Here is a 22,248-nt window from a genome sequence, read left to right on the forward strand (position 1 = left end):
ACTAACTGGAGAGAATTGTTTAGGTTTTATTTTATGTAGTATGCTTATCCTTCATTTATTCCTGAAGCAATTATGTTTGCTTTACTTAAGTACATCATGATTAGAGCACAGACGTAACACAGTCATGCTGCCATTCCACATGAGGGTGCCATATTTGTGTTACAATCCCATGGCATCCAAAATGCAATACACTGCTATGAAAATGCAAAGATTGTTCACAGATTGGCATTTATGAAAGAGGTTGGTCACAATGCAATGGGATTTTACTTCATATGAATGGAAAGGGTTTATCATAAATATATAGACCAGTAGATAACGTTGAAGAATAAGAAGCAGAAAGGAAACAAGGCTCTCGCGTAAAGATCGATTCTCTTTGCTGCTGTCGGAATAATGGGTTTGGCAGGAGGCGGCTTCTTGTTGTTCTTGGCCTGAGACTTCCCAAGTCCGTTGTTGACCTCAATGGGTTTTCCATAGCAGTCATAATTGGACAATTCAAAATCTCTCGGTAAGCTTCCCACGATGCTGAAGTCGTTAGATCTCAGATCAGACTTGGACGTACAAACCTTTTTGCATCTGGTCTCACCAACCTGAGAATAACAATTAAAGACAGAGGGTATTGAGAATTTTTCTATTTATAAAGAATCTTCAAAAATGTATTTTTAAAAATTTGATGGTTTATTCAGTGGGCTAGTGTCTCATTTAATCCACTAACAGAAATAATAGTCCACTGATTAAACCACCTAATTACCTGAACATGCAGGGCTCTAAAATGTTGCCTATGTAACAAGGCTTAAGTCATGGACATAAACTTTCAGGAGGCTGTTTTATGTTAAGGGATCAAGGAATCTATCGTCATTTATCTTAGGTGCTCCCAGGCTTGTGAGAGTTCTCAGCTGAAAGACTGATTAATAATAAAAATCCAACATTGAACTATGACACATATCATTAGTAGACGATACAGAATACAAACATCTGGTGCTTCTAACCTTTGACTTTCCTAGGGATTCTATTTCCAAATTGAGTGGTTTATAAATGACTGAAGCATGTATCCCTTCAGTGAGACAGACTGCATCTATAAACCACACTCACGAAGAACTAAAAATGGTCACAATGATCATGAACCAAAGACTGATGAATGAACGGCACTCACCACTTGTTGACTAAAGATAAAATAGCTAGAGAATCCAAAGAAATTGGGTATATTTCAACCAGATTATATCCTACAGAAAATATTCAGTTGATCATCTCTGAATTTCTAAATTTGACTCAATTTCCTATAATATACAAAATCATTATTTCACACTGAACTCTCTCTGGCCATCAGAAAAGTTCCTGGAAAAGACAGATGTATAGTGCTGACCAGTGGTTTAAGAAGTGCCTCCACTGCTTAATCTTCCACTGTTCCTACTTTCAACCTTTGTGATTCACCTTTGGAGTCTTCACTAAAATATTTACTACTTTTACCAAAAAAGGAACCCATGTTACCATAACTCTCAGTATACTAGAGTTACACTAGTTTTTGCCTTATTATTATAATATGTTGAGTAATTTTTTGAATTCTATTTATATTTACTAGATTACGCCTGGGTAAAAATGACGCTCAATGTAAGACATAAACAAATTATTCTCCAGCAGTCTTCCAGGTACCAGGACACTGTCCTTTATCTGAACAGACACTGAGGCATGTTTTCTGGGCCAAGTCAACTGGCAGTGTTTAGAGGTGGATAGCAAAGACAACCAACATACACTGAGTCAAAAAACAAGTGAAAACACATTTACACATCATCCTGGCTTTGTGCATTTAAGTTATTTCTATATTTTTCAATCTTGAACAAGCACTAGCAATGTTTCTTAAAGCTGGTTTACAAATGTTGGCTTTACCATTATATTAGACCACACAGATATTTGTACAGTCCTGTTGGGTAAGAACTTTTGAAAAAGATGTTTAGGTAAATAAATAGTTTAGGTAATATCACAGGACAAAAGCACACAAGAAGTGGACTTCCCTGCTGGTCCAGTGGTTATGAATCTGCCTTCCATTGCAGGGAACATGGGTTAGACTGCTGGGTGGGGAGCTAAGATCTCACATACTGCACACAAGCTAAGCCTGTACACCCACAGCTACTGAGCTCACACGACTCAACTAGAGAAGCCCACGCACAGCAGCAGAAGACGCCATGTGTCTCAACTAAGACCCAGCGCAACCAAAGAAAGAAATAATAACACGCACCACAGCAGAAGACGCCATGGGTCTCAACTAAGACCCAGCGCAACCAAAGAAACAAATAATAAACAGGGAGTATACAAGAGACTGTTAATAAGTGGGAATGGGATGGAGGCTCTGGAAGTTCATCCTTCTTGAACGTCTTATATATAAAAAAAAAGGGGGGAATCATCAACATATTAAAACATTTAGAAAATGCCTATTTAGCTTCATCCTGGTTTGACTGGACTTTGAGCTAAAGGAAGCAAACCTGAAAAAAGGGGATTCCTGATCCCCATTTTTTAATGTGCAATTTCAGTCACCCCAGTGTGAGAGCTCAATGGGGCTTAAAGGGGATTTATGTCTTGATGGAGTCACTACTGATCCAGAGTCTGATCCAAATCAATTTTACACAGCATCTAGGAAAATGTCTGGAGAAAATAAAGACTCATCAATATAATGAGACAGAACAATGCTAGAAAATAGAATCGAAGTAACTGAAATGCAACTTTGGGGAATCATTCATATATATGCATGAATACATATATTTAAAATTTACTCCCATGTCATCTATTGAAATTCTCCAATTTGAAATTTTAAAAGGTCACTTTCAGCAAGCAGTCCATCATCATCTCACACACACACACACACACACACACACACACACACACGTTTCCACTCACACACCCTCCCAGTAAGTGTCACAAACAGAAGACACAATTTGAAGCTCCAGTTTTTCAGTGTAGTTTGAAGGATGTGTAAGCGAACTGCATAAAAATTGAATCACAACCTGCACTGGAACAGAAACTGGGAACAGCCTCTATGTAACAAACCTTTGCATTATTCTCACTCCCAGAGCAGCCTTCTGTTGGTACTTCAGACTCTTCCTCCCTTTAGAATCCTCCACTCCAAAAGCACTAATGATGCTTTGGAATCCACATATCAAAAGAAAGGAGGACTTAAGCTTCTGAAAGTAAATCAGGAAGCATGATACTTATCAGTTTCTTTTTCTTACTTTTTCACAAAGAAGGCTGTACACGTTTACTACAGAAATGCATTTACTCTGAGCTGTATTTTATTCATGACTTCACGAATGGTTTCATTATCTGTAAGTAACCAGACAAGTAGCCAAACTTATATGATACTATAATCGAAGTCATACATTTAAACACCTCAAATTTTCTAGTTTTTAAACATAATTTATTCTTATTACTAGATTCTGCTGCCACTCCAGTACTCTTGCCTGGAAAATCCCATGGACAGAGGAGCCTGGAGGGCTGCAGTCCATGGGGTCGCTGAGGGTCGGACACGACTGAGCGACTTCACTTTCACTTTTCACTTTCATGCACTGGAGAAGGAACTGGCAACCCACTCCAGTGTTCTTGCCTGGAGAATCCCAGGGACAGGGGAGCCTGGTGGGCTGCCGTCTATGGGGTCGCACAGAGTCAGGCACGACTGAAGTGACTTAGCAGCCAGCAATGTTAATCATTATAAAATTATATTAATATCTACACAGTTTATTAAAAATGTAGACAATGCACGTTATTTATTCTGAAAGATTGTTTAAATATAGTAAATACCTAAAAGAAGAATAATTACTTCAATGTTAAAGTGATAACATGAAAAAGCACCCCTAAAAGCTTCAGTTTGGTTACACTAAATTTTTAATCATTTAATTTATTAAACCCTTTTCTATAAATGTATTTGGAGATTTTGATATTTGAAATGAGGAGTGTGAGTATGTGTGTGTGTGTGTGTTGGGGGGGGAATGTCTACAATGGAAGTAATTTTCAATGATGTGACAGAATTGAGTAAGGAATAAAATTAGGTTCACTACCACTCATAATTCTTTATCTAGTTAACTGGTCTCGTCTTCTTCTGCTCATCAAAGACTTTATACAAACACAACTTTCTTTAGTTATCACTCTGCACATCGATATCAAATCAAATCTTTACACAAGAGTACAAAGATAAAATAAATACTATTTTGTACTTACAAAATAAACACTATTTAATAAATACTTAAATATCATTTAGTAAATACTATTATTGACAAAATAAATACTATTTTAAGCATCATAATATCATATGCATAGGGACTAAATGAACTACTTAAAGTAAGACAGTAACCCTAGTTAACACATTCTTAAAGGTGATCTTGGTACTATGATTCTCTAATTTATAATTCCCCCATTGCACCTCTTATGAACATGTGACTCATTTACTTTCATCATATAAAGTTGTCATTTCTGAAAATTACTGGTAGCAAAAATGAGGTATTAATGTTACGATAACGAGACTGTTGAGGATGAAAAATGATGCACATAAGAACTTCCAAAGGCTCCCAACTGTAGCCTCTAAGATTGTCTTTGTGGTCCTTCTCAGCTTGAATCTTTACACATGCAAAAGCGAATCACAGTAAACAATGTTTTTGTTTTTGTTTTTGTTTTTAATTTTAGGGAGATGTTGGCTGGAACAAAAAATAAACTCTTTTTCTCTTTTTTTCAATGATGATATTTCCTGGCCAGAAGACTTAGGTGTGATTTCATGGTGATAAAGTTATCCTCTACAGATGATAAAGATTCTCAGAAGGGAATAACTCTTATATACTTTACCATATTTAAATCAATTCTCATTTTAAAGTACATATCATTATCATAAAGAAATAGCAATCATATTCGTGCTTCATGAAATGCAGCTCTGACTAATCTGGTGGATGCTAGTGGTGGTTTAGTCACTAAGTCATGTCTGACTCTTGCGACCCCATGGACCCCGGCCAAGCTCCTCTGTCCATGGGATTCTCCAGGCAAGAATACTGGAGTGGGTTGCCATTTCCTTCTCCAGAGGATCTTCCCGACCCAGGAATCAAACCTCGGTTTCCTGCATTGCAGGTAAATTCTTTATTGACTGAGCTATGAAGGAAGCCTATGAAGGATACTAGGGGTTGGAAATAGGTTCATGTGAACAGCAATAGGTCCTCAACTGTTTTGACTGAATAAAAGTAGAAATATATGAATGAAACAAATCAATAAACAAAATATTAGGATTTGTGGAGGAAGTACCAGATTTGGGGAAGGGAGAAACCTAAACAATTATATATGCCTGATGGCAAGTGATCTTAAAAATCAGTATCAAAATATTTCTACAATTCAAGTTTCACTGTGTTTTCATTAATCACTATTGTTATTCTGTCTGAAAATAAGTGATATATTCCCTGATTGAAGTTACTGAGCAAAAATTTGTATTTTGAAAAGCAAAATATACTAGAACAAAGTATTTTGAAACTAAAGTCATAATTATATTTTACATCAGCAAATTCAATAAATTAAAAGGGCAATGGTTTCTAAACTTCCTTTTTCATATTTTCTTTCATGTGTCAATGTATAACAATCTTCTGAATTTGTCAATCTTACACATTTGCTGTAAGTTGGATGTGCCTATTAAAGTTGAGTTATTTTTGGACTCATTTTCATTTTGAAGATTTTTTCAGGATACAAATTTCACATACGTTCCTGTGCATCTTTGAATGTTCATTTTGTAAGAAATACGAGTATCTTAAATTGATTTCCGAAGATGAAAAGTGAAGTCAGTCAGTTGTGTCTGACTTTTTGCGATCTCATGGACTATACAGTCCATGGAATTCTCCAGGCCAGAATACTGGAGTGGGTAGCCTTTTCTTTCTCCAGGGGATCTTCCCAACCCAGGGATCAAACCTAGGTCTCCCGCGTTGCAGGTGAATTCTTTACCCGCTGAGAGACCAAGAAAGCCCAGGAATACTGGAGTGGGTAGTCTATCCCTTCTCCAGCGGATCTTCCTGACTGGGGTCGAACTGGGGTCTCCTGCACAGCATTTGGATTCTTCACCAGCTGAGCTACCAGGAAAACCATGGAGATGAAAACCTCTGGTCAACTTTTCAACTCTAAAGCATTATTCTATGACTTTAGTATCAAAATGTTCTAGTAGTTTCAGAATCCAGGCATGTATGCTATTACTCGTTGCTAAAAACATAGAGAATAAAAACATAGGAGTTTTAAAATATGTTGATTTATTTAAGTGTGTGTTTATTTAAATTATTTAAATATGTTGTTTTATTCATTGGGTAGTTATTTTAAAGCTTGAAAGCCAAATTTAGGATAATTCAGTCTAATATCCTGGATCCTACTTATCTTTTATATCTATGTTCACAGATCATGCTGGCATGTTCTCTATTACTCTGAAAATCTGAGTGTAAAGAATCTGCTTCCACCAAGGCACTGGTTCGTGGAATTAAGACCTAAAATTCTGCTGGCATGTCAGTAAACAAAGAATGTTGCAGTCATTAACCAATCATGTAACAGCCACCACCCTCCTCTCTAGTGAGCCCTGAGGGAACTCAGGACAATAAACGGGATGCTCTTCATTTGGCAGTCAGTCCCGCAGCCACCCGCAATGATGCATCCGAAGGAGACTCAGGATGAGAAAACACAGGTGCACATCAGAGAAATGACTTCACTAAGCCCAGACTCTCGCATCTTCCCTTACAGAGAAAAGAGTAAAATTCATTACCTTGAGAAGTCTGGTTTTTAATCTGTTAAAAGATTAACAATAACCTTTTGTTCCACCCACCTAGTCTTTTTTGTAAAGACTCTTGTGTAAGCTGGCTCCCCTCTTCCTCTTTGGAGCAGTTCTCTCAGGGTTCTCTGAGAGGCAGCCTCCCAGGACTGAAGTCCTAAGAATACCCCCCAAATAGAACATAAATCTCAACTTTTAGTTTGTGCATTTTTCTCCAGTCAGCAGAATATGTTAAGATTCCAAGTTCATGGGACATTCTCTGTGATTGGGAATTTCTGCAGTTAGTCAGGTCCCAGGACATTTCAGTCAACGCAGCTGACTCTGACACTGCTGGAGATCGGACACCTATTCTTTAGCACAGCTTCACTGTGTGAATCCAGATCTCTTGACCAGGGTTCAGGTCAGTGCATTGGGGGATCAGTGGGCTGGAAACATGAGGAAGTGGGAAAAGACAGGGAGACATGAATGGAGTGGTTGACAGAGTCAAAAACTCAAAGAGTGAACATCACCCTGGGGTGTAAGGGCCTCAGGGATCCCTCCTTCTGTTAGTGCCCTGGAGAAACACGTGTATGTTTCAGAAGGAAATCCTAAGCTTCTCACAAAGAAATGCCAGTTCTTTGATGTGCCAACACAAGCCTTTCATCAGTCATTGGCTCTTTTAGGTACCACTGGGTGGCACTGGTGGTAACAGAGAAAAAAGTAAAATCCTGGGAAAGAGAACCGTGATTTCTTTGAGAAGGTGTGTTCCTGATGCATGAAGGCAGTCGGTCTGAACTGGATTAGTAGATAGGAGGGTTGCAACATGAACAGATGCTTAAGAGCAGCCCACTGATACAACTCTATTCACGAGAATGAAGGAGGCAAGGTACAGTTACAAGGAATGCTGAGGGCCCTTGAAAGAACATGGGGCCCTTCTGCTCCCAGGAAGGTTGAGGGGGCACACCCTGGACATTATAAAAAGCTAACATAAGGCTGTGGAGGTGGAGAAAAGGAAGCAGGTCAACTGGAGACCTTGGGGGCCAAGGAAGGACACGGTGGTGAGTTCTTGCATTTCTTTTTTGCTTCAGATGTCCTAGATTAGGAACTGAAAATGCCAATGGGTATAGACAGAAATAGCCCCAATAACAGCCCCTCCTTCTAGACAGAGGACAAAGGAAGGGGCAGCTTAGGGAGACAGAAATCTTTGATATAATAACCTCTCTACTGGAGCCCAGCGTCACAGAAACAGCTGTGGCCCCACCCCTATTCACACCAGCAAGGACCAGGCAGGTAGCAGCATCCTGCCTTCCAGATGCTGTGACAGGTGCCCAGCCCTCCCTGGAGGGTACTGCAGTAGGCCAAGCAGGGAGCTGGCCCTCATTCCACCTGGACCAGTAACAAGGCCCTGCTCCCTGGGGAGCGGTGGGTGTTGGAGGGGATGGTGGAGGCAGGGCTGCCTCCCCACCCAGCAGCAAGCACCACATTGCTTCTCCCCTTCCCCTGGGTCATTGTCCTAGGAGGCAGGGCTCTCCCCATGGCCAGGCATACGGAGGTACCCCAGTGTCAGGAGGCTACACCAGGAAGAAAAGATGCCCAATGCCACCAGGCAGCAATGGGACCCCTCACCTAACTGTGAGGGGCCCATCTAGCAGCAAGGAAAAGCAGTCTTCCTTCTCCTGGAAGAACACTCAGGGGAAGGCAGCAACAACAGAAAGTTTACAAAGATGCAGAACCTTATCACATAATATGAAATGTCCAGGTTGCAACAGAAAAATCACTCATCATACAAAGAGCAGGAGAAGATATAAAATTGAAATTAAAAAAAATACAATCAGTAGAGATTAACACCAAGGTGAAACATGTTAGAATTATCTGAGAAAGGTTTTAAAGCATGCATGACAAAAATGCATCAATCAGCAATTATGAGCATGCTTGGAACAAATGAGAAATGGGAAGCCTGAGAAAAGAAGTACAAAATCCCTGAAAAGACAGACAGAAAAGAAAGGAAGGAATGGAAAGAAAGAAAGAAAAAAAGAAAAACCAAATGGAAATTTTATAACTGAAAAACATGTTAAACCAAAATATCAATATCAGTGGATAGGCTCAACAGGAAGATGAAGGGTGGAGCAAAGAATCCATAAACTAAAGATATAACAGGAGAAATTACTGGGTCTGAACAAAAGGCAAAGAACTGCCTAGGATGATGAGCTGAGCATTGGTGACATATGGGCCCATAACAGAGCATCTAACATTTCTGGCATCACAGTCCTGAAAGGACTAGGTAAAGGTACTCAAAGAAATAATCACTGAAAAATGTTCCCATTTGGCAAGAAGCCTAAGCCTGCATCTTTTTTGTCCTTTTTTAAAATTAATTTAATTGGAGGCTAATTACTTTACAATATTGTAGTGGGGTTTTTTTTTTTTTTTTTACCTATACAGTTTTGTTTTTTTTTAATTTTTTTTTTTTTTCACTTTACAATACTGTATTGGTTTTGCCATACATCAACATGAATCCACCACAGGAACTTATGTACAGCCTGGATCTTTTTATTTTAAACTTTTTTATTTTATATTGGGGCCTGGAAAATCCCATGGACAGAGGAGCCTGGTAGGCTGCAGTCCATGAGGTCTCGAAGAGTCGGACACGACTGAGTGACTTCACTTTCACTTTTCACTTTCATGCATTGGAGAAGGAAATGGCAAACCACTCCAGTGTTCTTGCCTGGAGAATCCCAGGGATGGGGGAGCCTGGTGGGCTGCCATCTAGGGGTTGCACAGAGTCGGACATGACTGAAGCGACTTAGCAGCAGCAGCAGCATAGCCAATTAAAGATTTAATAGTTTCAGGTGAACAGCGAAGGGACCCAGCTATACATATGCATGTACCCATTGTCCCTCAAACTTCCCTCCCATCCAGGCTGCCACATAACATTAAACAGAGTTCCATGTGCTATACAGTAAAGCCTGCATTTTTAACAAGCTGAACAAACCCCAAACAGGATGAACCCTAAGAAAACTGCATCAAAATATATAATTAAACTTCTCAACAGTAAAGACAAAAAAAAAAAAAAAGTCTTAAAAGCATACAGAGAAAAATGACTTTACCTAAAGAAGAAAAACAATGTGAATGAAACAGAGTTTTCAGAAGTCACGGAGGCCAGAAGGAAGGAACACAGTATTTTTTAGGTGCTAAAATAAAAGAATCATCAACCAGGAATCCTATTCCCAGTGGAAGCATCCTTTGGGAATGAAGGGAAACCAAGACATTCCCAGATGAAGGAAAACTAGAAGGACCTGTCACCAGAAGAGCTATCTAAAATAATGGATAAAGGAAATTCTCTAAAAGGAAAGAAAATAATAAAAGAACTTGTAAAATTACAATAAAAGAAAGATCAAAGAAATGAAAAGCATCCACAAATACAAAAAAGTTTCCTTCTCCCTTTGAGTTTTCCAAATTATTTTTGATGGCACAGCAAAAATTATAACAGTTTCTAATTAGGTTCTAAGGAATATTTTCAATAATTCTGTCATATAGAGAGGAAAATAAAAGGTGTTAAGAGAGGTAACATCACACAAATTTGTAACATAATGACATTAAGAGTGTGAAAAAGTCATGTATATATATAATGCAACACCTAGAACAATGATCAAGCAAGGTAGTGATACACTTACAACCAATACAGGAAACTCAAAATGTCATGCTAGAAACTGTACAAGCAATCCACACAACCGGGGAAAAAAGAAAAATTTAAAAAATATAGAATACACAGGAAATAAAATATAAAATCAACTGAAGCCCTAACATATCAATAAATTCATTAAATTTAAATGATCTAAACATAAAAATTAAAACATGATCACAGCAGAGAAGATTAAAAGCCATCAGCCAACCATATGTTGCCCACAAGAAACTCACTTCACATAGAATGATATAGACATGATGCATGGAAAAGGATGGAAAGAGATATGTTAAAGACACAATTTCGTTAAGGCCATGATAACTCCACATTAATGGATATTTTATACTTATTCTTCATGAAGAGGAATAGGGTATAAAGAGCTCTAGGGCCTGAGGAACCTCCCTACAAGGTAGCAATGAAGAATTTGCAAGCAGACTTGACTGAAGGCTCAGAAAATGAGTTGATGACTTAACAGAAAAACAAAAAAAGAGCTGCAGGCAGAACCACCTGAGAACAGTTTACTGGCCTCTGTATCTAAAAGTGTGTCTAATACTCTAGGGTTCACTGGTGGTGGTGGTGATGAGCAAATGGACATGGTCCAGGGCCAGGGTAGGCAGGCAGGCAAGCTTTCCCAGCTGCAGAATGGTCTGGACCTGTTAGTCTCCTGTGGAACTTCCCATGCTAAGTTCCATGGAATTGGTCCCCTGGATAAGGGTCTTCTCGACTTGAGGATATCAAGTAGGCATAATGGCATAAGTGGACAGGTGTCCTTAACCCATGACATTGCCTGTGGCTCAAGGACTTGTCATTTCCTGAATCTGGAGGCATTGTTCACTATTCTTAGCCTGATCACCAAGTGACAAGGCAAGGTTATGTTTTTTCAGTTCTTCTCCAGCTACTCACCCTGCACTGGATATATACCAAACCATGGGCATAGTTTCCCTATGGGCCAGGCATCCAATAAAGAAGTAGCCTGCCTGACATGTGCTTTGTGAATCCCTCCAGCTTGATGAGGAAGAGGTGGGAGATTGAATCAAGAACATGGACTCCCTATGCTTTCAGCGCTCCCCTGACAGCCCCCTGGCTGTTCATGAAGGATTGGCACATGAGAAACTGTAGGAAAGACTGGAGTTTGGGGTCTGGAGTTCGGGCAAGACCTCCACATTTGACTGTGAACATGATACTGAAGGAATTTAAGCATCCTTGAATTCCACGGAAGTCATCTAGCAATTTGATGGTTGATTCGGCTTAATCCCTTCTCATCTGTGAGCAATAAATGAGTGTGAATCAATTCTACAAACCTTTACACCCACAGAACGCATTTCACTGGCCAACGTCAGACACCATCCTTACCTGCAAGGTGCTGATGTGAACAGGTGTGCCTGCGCCATTCACAGTGCTCTTTTTAGCCATGTTTCCCCCCTTCCCATCTGCTTGCTCAGCCTTGGCAATTCTGGCTTTTTCTGCTTCAACTCGCTTGGGGTTATTGAGCATCACCTGGACGACTGCATACTCCACCAGGGACGCAAACCCAAAGAGGAGACATGCGATGAGCCACACGTCCAGCGCCTTCACGTAGGATACCTTGGGAAGTTCTGCAGCCAGGGTTGTGCACTCAGAGGCCAAGCTCAGTACTGAGAAGATTCCTGCAGGACAGAGACCAGAATTCAAGATGCTTCTTGTTGCTGCTGCTGCTGCTAAGTCGCTTCAGTCGTGTCTGACTCTGTGCAACCCCATAGATGGCAGCCCACCAGGCACCTCTATCCCTGGGATTTGCCAGGCATGAATACTGGAGTGGGTTGCCATTTCCTTCTCCAATGCATGCATGCATGCTAAGTTGCTTCAGTCGTGTCTGACTCTGTGCGACTCCACGGACAGCAGCCCACCAGGCTCCTCTCTCCACGAGATTCTCCAGGCAAGAATACTGGAGTGGGTTGCCATTTCCTTCTCCAAGATGCTTCTTACTCCCATGAAATGTTCTACAATCACTGCTCTTTGATGAAATCTGTCTCCAGTAACTGGAGAAAGAAATGGCAACCCACTCTGGTATTCTTGCCTGGGAAATCCCATGGATGGAGAAGCCTGGTGGGCTACAATCCATTCAGGTCACAAGAGTCAGACATGACTTAGAGACTAAACCACCACCACCTCTCCAATAACCCACTGTCACTCAAGTTCCTTTAAAGCAAAAAGAGTAGAAGAAATACTATGTATATAATTTTTATGAACAAATTATTTAATGTGAGTGAGGATGCATGTAAACACCTAACATGTTTTAAAAAATAAATATAAATGTAAACCAAGGTATAAAACCCACCATTTGGATCTTATCTAAATATTAAAGATATCCAAAACTATTCCATAGTATCTCTAAGGAAGCCACAGAGCTCTCTGATTAGAGAAGTTATTTCACTTCTTAGCTTTACTCTAAACATTTATAGTGCTGAGTTTTGCTTGCTGAACCACTAAGTCAGAACAAGAATAGAACATATAAAGCAATTTTCTGATAAGGTTCAAAATTTTTAAAAATCTAATAGAAAAGACAGAGCAGAGAACATCCTGGATTATTTCAGGGAAAACAAATGATTCTAGTTTTTTAAGGAAAGAATGAAATCTTCCTATATGTTTTATTAACTTCTGTGGGATGCTAACTATTTGTGTATCAATTTAAGACAAATAAGTATAAAATCTCAAAGGAGAATAGCAATAATTCACCTCCCTCTTTCTCTCCCCTCCTGCCACACTCCTAAGCTTTCCCCGGGTCTTCCTTCCTCAGTATTTTCAGAAGAGGGGCTGGGAAGCCTGACTTGTTGGGAAAATCACCACCACATACTGGGCTGAAGCCTCAGGGAAAGTCAAGGAAGCCTCACTCTAAGTCAAGCAGGAGCGGGTTTTACCTCGGCTCTGAGAGTGAATTTCAATTATGGGGCTATGTGCACCTTTCTCTTCCTAGATGTGACCACTTCTGAGAGCCAGTGAATATATTACCCTAATGATTAAAGATGTACTTGGCTCTCTTTGCTCTTGCACTGGGAATACAGTAAGTACTATACTAGGATCAATAATCAGCTAAAACATTGAAAAATATATATTCCATCAGTTGCATCATTTCAGAGGCTTCTGAGAGGTGTAGAGATTTTTTATATTGAAGAAGAGCTAAGAGACTCTCCCAGAAAGAGAGACTTTTTGTAAAATATAACTTCTGCAGATAGAAACAATATTAAGTATATACATATACATATATAACAATATTATATATATACATGTATATAATAATATTACATATATATTTAGGCTTGCTAAACATCTCATTTGCTATTATACTAACTATCCTTCATCCTGATGATAACTAATTATGTAACAGCACTATATTTTAAAAGTTAACATAAGTTTTAATGTTTTCTAACCTGGAAGTGAAAAGTAGCATAAAAATCCAAGATCTTCTCAATCATTGCCCTAACCTCAGTTAATTATACTTATGGGCACTCATTTGGTAAGTCATTTTTCCAAATCATTTTTTCTTAATTTTTAATCAAATGTTATGTCAACTTAAGTAAAAAGGGGCCTTGAGATAGACTATACTGATCGTTCTGTGTTTTCATAGCATTTCATTTTCATCAATAACAGAATGTATCACATTGTAGCAAGTTTCGTAGCATACCTTAACCTTTATCTTGACATATTAGCAACCTTATGAATGAAATGGAGAATAGTGCCAGATTATAGAAGGTCTTGAAAGTCCTAGTGTGGATCTCTAATTGTATTTGGTAGAGAAATGATATTATCAAAAGAATGTTTCAGTAATGCCCCTCTAGTAGGGATATAGAAATAGACTAAGAAAGAGAAAATAGGAGATGCAGAAACAAAGAATAACAAAATGAATGATAGGATTGATGTAGAAAGAGGGATTTTGGAGGAAACATTTTTTAAAACTTGGTTACTGATTAAAGAAAGAAGGTAGACTGAGGCAAATCTCTGCACAGAACGACTGGGGAAGCATGAAATACATAATAGGAGTAGGAGGCCATAGAAAAGATGTGACTTTGAAAGGAAAATACCTAGTTAGGTCAGATAAGGGTCTAGAAACAAAAAACTGGTAACCACCACTCAGCACCAGGCACCTGGGAACTTGTTAAAGGACAAACTGGGCAGTCAGTATCATTCAGGGGCGTCATGGTGAAAAGGGGAGGGACTCAGGAAGGGATGCTCGGGCGTCAGAAACAGGGTATCAAAGGAGCAGAGAAGAATTAGGAGGAATAGAATATTAATGGACATTTGAGAGGTATTTAAAGTCCTGGGTGTTAAGTGAATAAAAACCATGGTGGCCAGTTCCACTAAGATTTGTATCATTTTGAAGAAGCAGGAATGGAAATGGAGATGAATTGAGGGACATGACTGTGTACCTTGTTTATAGGAAATCATTAAAATAGGAAACGTCCATTTGCTCTTTTATCCTAAAATAAGAAATTTGAGAAAGTAATATTTCTCTAGACAAATAATTCAGTATTTTCTTAAGACAGCTGTCAGATGGGATTACTTCACTTCCAACTAACCCATAGTGAAATTTTGCCTGAATTTTACTATATTATGAACCAATAAAAAGAAACGTGAAGCCCATCATTCATACAAATGTGGATTTTTATAATTTTAATATTGTATTCTTAATAAAATACCCCTATTTAATGGAGCACCTCTCTAACAAATGTCAGGACTTCTTGGTTTAATATTTCTAAAAATAATATAAATTGAAGCAATAATAAATTACATGAAGAATTGACTTGGACAAAAACATTTATAAAGAATTCAGAGTGAAGAGAAAGTTGTTTAGCTCATCAATATAAAGAAAATACTACAGTGATAAAATTCTTACAGGACCACTATTTTATAGTGAACTCTGATTGACTGCGGGATGTCCAGAGAGTTCTCATTCGGCCAATCTCAGAGGAAACATCTGTAGGATGATTCTTTAATAGCATGTATGCTAGGAATGCACTTAATTAAAGAGAAATACCCAAAACTAGAAGACCAAAAAAGGAAAAGAAGAAAAAAAGGAAAAGTGTGAAGAATGGAAAGGAAAAGAAAGGGAGTTCTATTCACAACAAACAGAACCAACAGAGCGAGTTTAGGAGAAATTGTGCATAGCAGCTACTATCTAAACCTAAAATCCTTTTTATCCCACACTGAAATGAACTACAATACTCTCTAAATTCCTATGTATGTAGTTGTTATTAATAACATGAAAATTCATTTAGAAATACTGCTAAATTATTATATCAGCATGTTATCATTTCACATCACTCTAACCAGAGGACAGTTAAAAGCAAAACTACAGTTGCTACCATGTGCAAATCCAAAAATACTTTTGAAATTTTTGAAGGAGTTTCTTACAATCAAAAAGATCTTGAACCATGCTCCAGATGATAAGAAAAGACTATAAGAATCAAGAAAGGTACTATACGTGGCCTGCTAGAGATCTGAATTGTGACCTGAGTTACTCATCTTTTTACATTTATGATTGAAAATTATTTGTTTTTAAAAATCCTTTTTTAGCAGCAACGAAAGCATTTTATCTACCAGGGAAAAAAATGTTAAAGCTTACTTAGAGTAAGAAGTATAAGACATTCCTGCAACAATCACTTTTATAGTTAAAGAAATAGCTAGAGACAAAGCCTACGTAAAATTCACAGAAGCTTTGATTTTTGTTAACAGTGAAGAATGTAAATCAAAAAGACAGGAAGAAAAATAAAGCTAGAATACAAAACCGATCCTTTTTTAAAAAAGCAAAATGAATCTAGGATAAATGATACATGTTTTTCTCCTAAATTTTGAAAAATAATATGAGCCATCCTAGGAAAAGATTGGAAAATTAATTTTGTAATCTTTTGAAACAATGTAGGGAAAAAATAGAGAAAGGAAATATACACTGGGGCAAAATAGCCATATTGACAGAATATCCTGAAATTTAATCTAAGTCAGTAACATGATTTCATTTTTCTTTTTGGGTAAAATTATAAATATGTGTAAGTCTAACATCAGAGCTTCAAAATACCTGAAGCATAATTCCATAATTAGAGTTGGAGATTTTAACAATACCCTCATCAATAACTATGACCTAGACAAAACACAGGAAAGATTTTAAAAGTACTGTCAACTAACTTGACTGCATTCTTATTTATGAATACCACACCAACAATGACAAACAAGCATTGCAAGTGTACCTGGGATGATGCTAGGAAACATATGCTAGGCTGAGCCATTAAAAAGGCTCAGTAAACATAGAAGTATTGAAACCATAAAGTTTGTTCCCTGATAAAATTAAAAACAAATTGTATTCAAGTACTTATGAAAATCCTAAATATCTGGAAACCAAACTACACATATCTAAAAAATCCATGGGCCCAATAAGAAATCATAATGTACATAAGAAAAAAAATTTAATGAAAGAAGGTAAAAATATATCAACATTTGTGCACTTCAGCTAAAGGAGGGCTTATAAAGGAAATTTGTAGCTTTAAGTGCTAAAATTAAAATAGAAAAAAGACCTAAAATGAACTGAGTTTCTACTTTAAGCATCAAAAAAAAGATCAAATAAAATCTATTAGAATCTAAAAGAGAGTAGGTGTATATTTCTGTATGGCTGATTCACTTTGCTGTGCAGCAGACACTAACACAACGTTATGAATCAACTATGCTGCAATAAAAATTATTGCTCCTAACAAATTAATTTTAAAAAATTAAAAATCTAAACTAAGTGAAAAGAAAGAATAAAGAGCTAAAATCAATGAAAAAGAAAAATAAATAGAAAAAATGAATGAAATCAAAGCTGATGTTTTGAAAATACCAAGAAAATGGAATAAGACTTTAGCTAGAGCAGTAAAAAAAAAAAAAAAAACTCACCAGTTAACAATATCAGGAATATATAGGAATGAACATATTGCTACAGCTAGACATTAAAAGGAAAAATCAATATTATGAACATGTTTGCACTAATAATTTTTTCCAACTCATCTATCATCTAGGAATCAATTGGTAAAATTCATCAAATAAAGGGAAACAACATAAACATTTAAACATACACAGAGAAAGCAACTGGCAAAATTCAACAGTCATGATCAGTTCAGTTCAGTTCAGTCACTCAGTTGTGTCTGACTCTGCAAGTCGGAATAGAGAGCTGGTATGATATGCAACAGTGAATGCTTCAACTATTGCTACCCAGGGTCAGGAATAAATATCTCTCACAATTCTATTCAACACTGTACTAGAGGCACCACAAGAAGACACAAAAGTTAAGTGTTTGGGGAGTATGTGACAGAGGAGTATATAAAACAAGCAAAATGATATCATTACATTGATAAACACTATTTTAGAAAAGTAAGACATACTTTCCCCATAAAATGAAGAAATCTCATTTCTAGGTGTTTATCCAAAAGTAATGAAAACATATGCCCTCACAAAGGCTTGCACATAATTATTCCTAGCATCATTTGTAATACTCCAAAACTGGAAACAACCCAAATCTCCAACCACTGTTTAACAGGAAAGCCTACTATTGAAGTGGAGCAGGACCCTATGGTCTTTGTCCCTCATGTCTTCTGTCTGCCGTCTGTCTGTGGAAAAACTTAAGCCAAGGAATAAGTTTAATCAGAGAAGTGAGAAAATGCAGAAACAAAAGAAAACAAAGGACACCAAATGATAATAGTTTAGTCGTTAAGCATAGTCAAAAACCTTTGGCTTCCCTAGTGGCTCAGCGGTAAAGAATCCTCCAGCAACACAAGAGACTCAGGAGATGCAGGTTCTATCCCTGAGTTGGGGAGATCCCCTGGAGGAGGAACTGGCAACCCGTTCCAGTACTCTTGCTGGAAAAATCCCGTAAACAGAGGAGCCTGGTGGGCTACAGTACATGTGGTCACAAAGAGTCAGACATGACTAAGCATGTGTGCATGCATGCACAAGAATCTATAGTTCCTTCTCAGAAGCTAGAGATAATATTCTGAGTCATATCTTGTGAGCCGTCATGGAGATGATGAAACCCCCACCAGGTGGAGAAGTTAACTACACGATTACCAGACTGTAGCCATGACATGTGCACTTAGCTTAGTCCTGTCTGACTCTTTGTGACACGACTCCATGGACTGCAGCCCGCCAGCTCCTGTACCCATGGGATTTTCCAGGCAAGAATACTGGAGTGGGTAGCCATTTCCTTCTCCAGGGGATCTTCCTGACCCAGGGATCAAACCCAGGTCTCCTGCATTGCAGGTGGATTCTTTATCGTCTGAGTCACCAGGGAAGCCCAGCTATGACATATGCTACCAACATATTGACTGATCCCAGTTTAAATTTATGATCATTGACCTCAAGAAGTCCAGGATCCTACCAGGTAGTCAGGGTGTATTTCCTCTGTTCCTTTACTACTTTCTCTCTCCCTTCAAACCCACAACACTCTCTCATACCACACCTGCAACTCATGATTTTTCTTACTACTTTATTAAGAAACCAAACTCAATGACAAGCCCCATGACCACATTTGTCCACGTTCTCTTTGCCCACTTGCTCTGCCCTCTCTCGTGATCCTACAGACCAGGGTCAGTCATCTCAATGCACAGGGCAAATGTAACTCACCACTTATTTCTATAAATCAAGTTTTATTGGGACACATCCTCATTTCTTCAGCTATGTATTGTCTAAGGCTGCTTTAGCACTATGACAGAAGATTTGGGGGGTCTCAACAGAAACCTAAAATGTTTACTCTCCAGTCTGTTACAGAAGGAGTTTGCCGACCCCAGGGAAAAACTGACTTTGATCTAGCAAAGGCCAGTCTCTCCCTTCCCTACCACTCATCCTCCCTCACTACTGCTGCATTTCTTCCATTGCTCAGTTTTTCCTTTCCTACTGATTATTTTCCACCGAAAATAACCATGCACTGATAGTCTGCCTTAAAAAAAAACAATACCAAGAAATCTTCTTGACTCCCATTACCACCCTTACCATTTACCCATCTTCTTTTACTTTTGGCACCTAACAGTGTCCAACAAGTTGTTCACACTGCCCATCTCCAGGTCCCCCTCCTATGCTCTCCTGAAGTCACTCCCACCAGGCTTTCTCCTTCTCACTCCATGGACACTCTTTGTCCTGCACGCCAGTGACTCCCCAGGCTGCTAAAGCCAAGGGCAATCTTTAGCCCTGGCCTTGACCTACAGGCACTGACTGGTCACTCTCCTTCCCTGAAAACACATAATTATCCACTTGGCAGGATTCTAGGAAACCACATCACATGGGTTGTTCCTCATCTTCTCAATCTCAAGGATTTAGCCCTAAGACTCCGCTACCTCCATTCCACTCATCCCTCTAAATACCATCCAAATCCTGAGAAATCTCAAATTCATATCTCCAATTTTGTTTTCTCCAAGACACCCTAGACTTGTACAGCCTACTGCCTACCTGCTATCTCCACCTAACAGATATCTCAAAGTCAGTGCATCCAGAACCTCCCCACATTCTCAAAACTACTCTACCGGAAGCTTTACTCACCTCTGTTAATGGCAATTTCATCTCTTAAGTTTATTCTACTTTCTTAAATCCCACATGCAACACATTACAAACCTCTCTTTACCACATCCATCATTGAATATTCATAAATACCTCCACTAACACTTCCTGGCTCACACCAGAGATTACTTCAGGCTTCCTACCTGCTGTCCTTGCTTCTATTTTTGCCGCTTGCTGCCTTTCAGCCTATTCTAAACAAAGGAGTAAAGAGAAACAGTTACAGTTTCAGTCAGATCATACTCGAAAGCCCTCAGGGCCTTCACATTTCACTCGGAATAAAAGCCAAAGTCACCAGAATTCCTTATGAAATGTTCCATAGCCCATCTCTCACCACTGTTAATTTTCTGATCTCACCTACTGATTCCCCCTTCTCTCACTGGACTCCTTAGTGTCCTAGGGAGGCTTCTGCCTCAAGGATGCTGCCCTGATCACTAACCGGTCACACTCCCTTCCTAGAAATCCACAGTGGTCCACTCACTCCCCTCCTTCCTGCTCTTCTCAACATCACTTTCTCATTGAGGCAACTCTCCACAAGCAGGCTGCTGCCCTCAACTTTCCATTCTGTGTCTCCATCTTACATATTATATGTTGTACTTATTTGGTGTCTCCTTCTTCCCAAGAGAGCATAAATTAACTGAGGCTGAGTTGTGCTTTTTAAAATCTATTTTATAAACTATTTTTTCACTAGTTACTCTTTAACCACATCCCCATCATTTTGCATAGTACCTAGCCCATAGTCAGTACTCAATAGGTATCTCCTGAATAACCCAGAATGTGTCTAAGTGCTTTGCAAAGTAATATGTAAATGAGGCACATTATGAACTCATAGATGGGCTTAACATTCACTTTTTTCCCCAAACTTCCAAAAGTCCCTGCAGTACTTTTCCATCCCTGTTGATGTCCAAGAGTATGTTCATAGAGGCTGGATCTGATGGCTAGTTGTTACAACTGGTAGGCACAGAGATGGAATTCAGGCCTGGTTTGATTCTAGAGATTGATATTTAACCATTAACTTCTTTCTGAATAGTGGGTCTGCTGGATGCTAAGTGATAGCTCAAGAATTTTATAATCAGAAGTCCTACAAGAGATGAGGGTTTACAGAGAGTTTCCTCCAAAAAGAAGTCAGAGATTGGGATGTCTCCACAGCATCCTTGGAAGGCTGATATTTCCATTTATATCACTGCATGAGAGTAAGAGAACTCTTAGCAATTTAAGGGAAAAGCATGATATTTTTGACAAGCACAAGACTTTAAATCAAGTTTGAGGTGTTTTAGTCCCCGTACAATATCTACAAAGTTAATTCTACTTTCCTACAGGATTAATCTATCAATTGTATTGTCTTCATTAGAGATACACAACTCTTAGGATGAAATTTCTCACTTTTTTTGCTTATTAAGATATAGATCTGGTCTCTGTGGTTTTTATTAGAGAAAAATCACCAAATTTCTTATCTGGATAAAATTGTCATTTTCATTGGCTCTTTCCTGATTTCTTATTCTTTAATATCTGTATTTCATTTAATTCCTCCAGTAAGTCAGGAGGAAGGCTTGCACAAGGCCTTTTTGATGATAGGAAAAAAAAAATGCTGAAACTAATCAGGTTGCTGAGAGGTCAGATATTTCATAGACTTACCTATATAAGTTCCATGTGATGTTCAGAAAACACACACACATACACATGAGCAAAAAATTTTAAAACTCTCCACGCAATCAAAATGTGTTGTTACGATGCTCTTACTTTGAAGTTTATTCACTTTACCCAGAATAAGACTCTCAATTATTTTCCCATTGAAAGAGACACATGTACCCCAATGTTCATCTCAGCACTGTTTATAATAGCCAGGACATGGAAACAACCTAGATGTCCATCAGCAGATGAATGGATAAGAAAGCTGTGGTACATATACACAATGGAGTATTACTCAGCCATTAAAAAGAATTCATTTGAATCAGTTCTGATGAGATGGATGAAACTGGAGCCGATTATACAGAGTGAAGTAAGCCAGAAAGAAAAACACCAATACAGTATACTAACACATATATATGGAATTTAGAAAGATGGCAATGACGACCCTGTATGCAAGACAGGAAAAAAGACACAGCTGTGTATAACAGACTTTTGGACTCAGAGGGAGAGGGAGAGGGTGGGATGATTTGGGAGAATGGCATTCTATCATATATACTATCATGTAAGAATTGAATCGCCAGTCTATGTCTGACGCAGGATACAGCATGCTTGGGGCTGGTGCATGGGGATGACCCACAGAGATGTTGTGGGGAGGGAGATGGGA

The 22,248-nt window shown here is 38.6% G+C and overlaps 1 protein-coding gene across 1 annotated transcript in view; it reads right to left on the reverse strand.

Moving 5' to 3' along the window:
- Positions 1-290: 290 nt before the first annotated feature.
- The window catches only part of GLRB (glycine receptor beta), a 90,697-nt gene continuing 68,739 nt past the window's right edge, over positions 291-22,248 (reverse strand). Inside the window, exons 8-9 of the mRNA XM_052654786.1 lie at positions 11,766-12,058; positions 291-587 (exon numbers count right to left, since the gene is read on the reverse strand). Coding sequence (XP_052510746.1) covers positions 291-587; positions 11,766-12,058 — 590 coding nt within the window. The remainder of the gene's footprint in view (positions 588-11,765; positions 12,059-22,248) is intronic.

This window comes from Budorcas taxicolor, chromosome 17 (assembly GCF_023091745.1).
Source record: "Budorcas taxicolor isolate Tak-1 chromosome 17, Takin1.1, whole genome shotgun sequence".
NCBI classification, from domain to species: Eukaryota; Metazoa; Chordata; class Mammalia; order Artiodactyla; family Bovidae; genus Budorcas; species Budorcas taxicolor.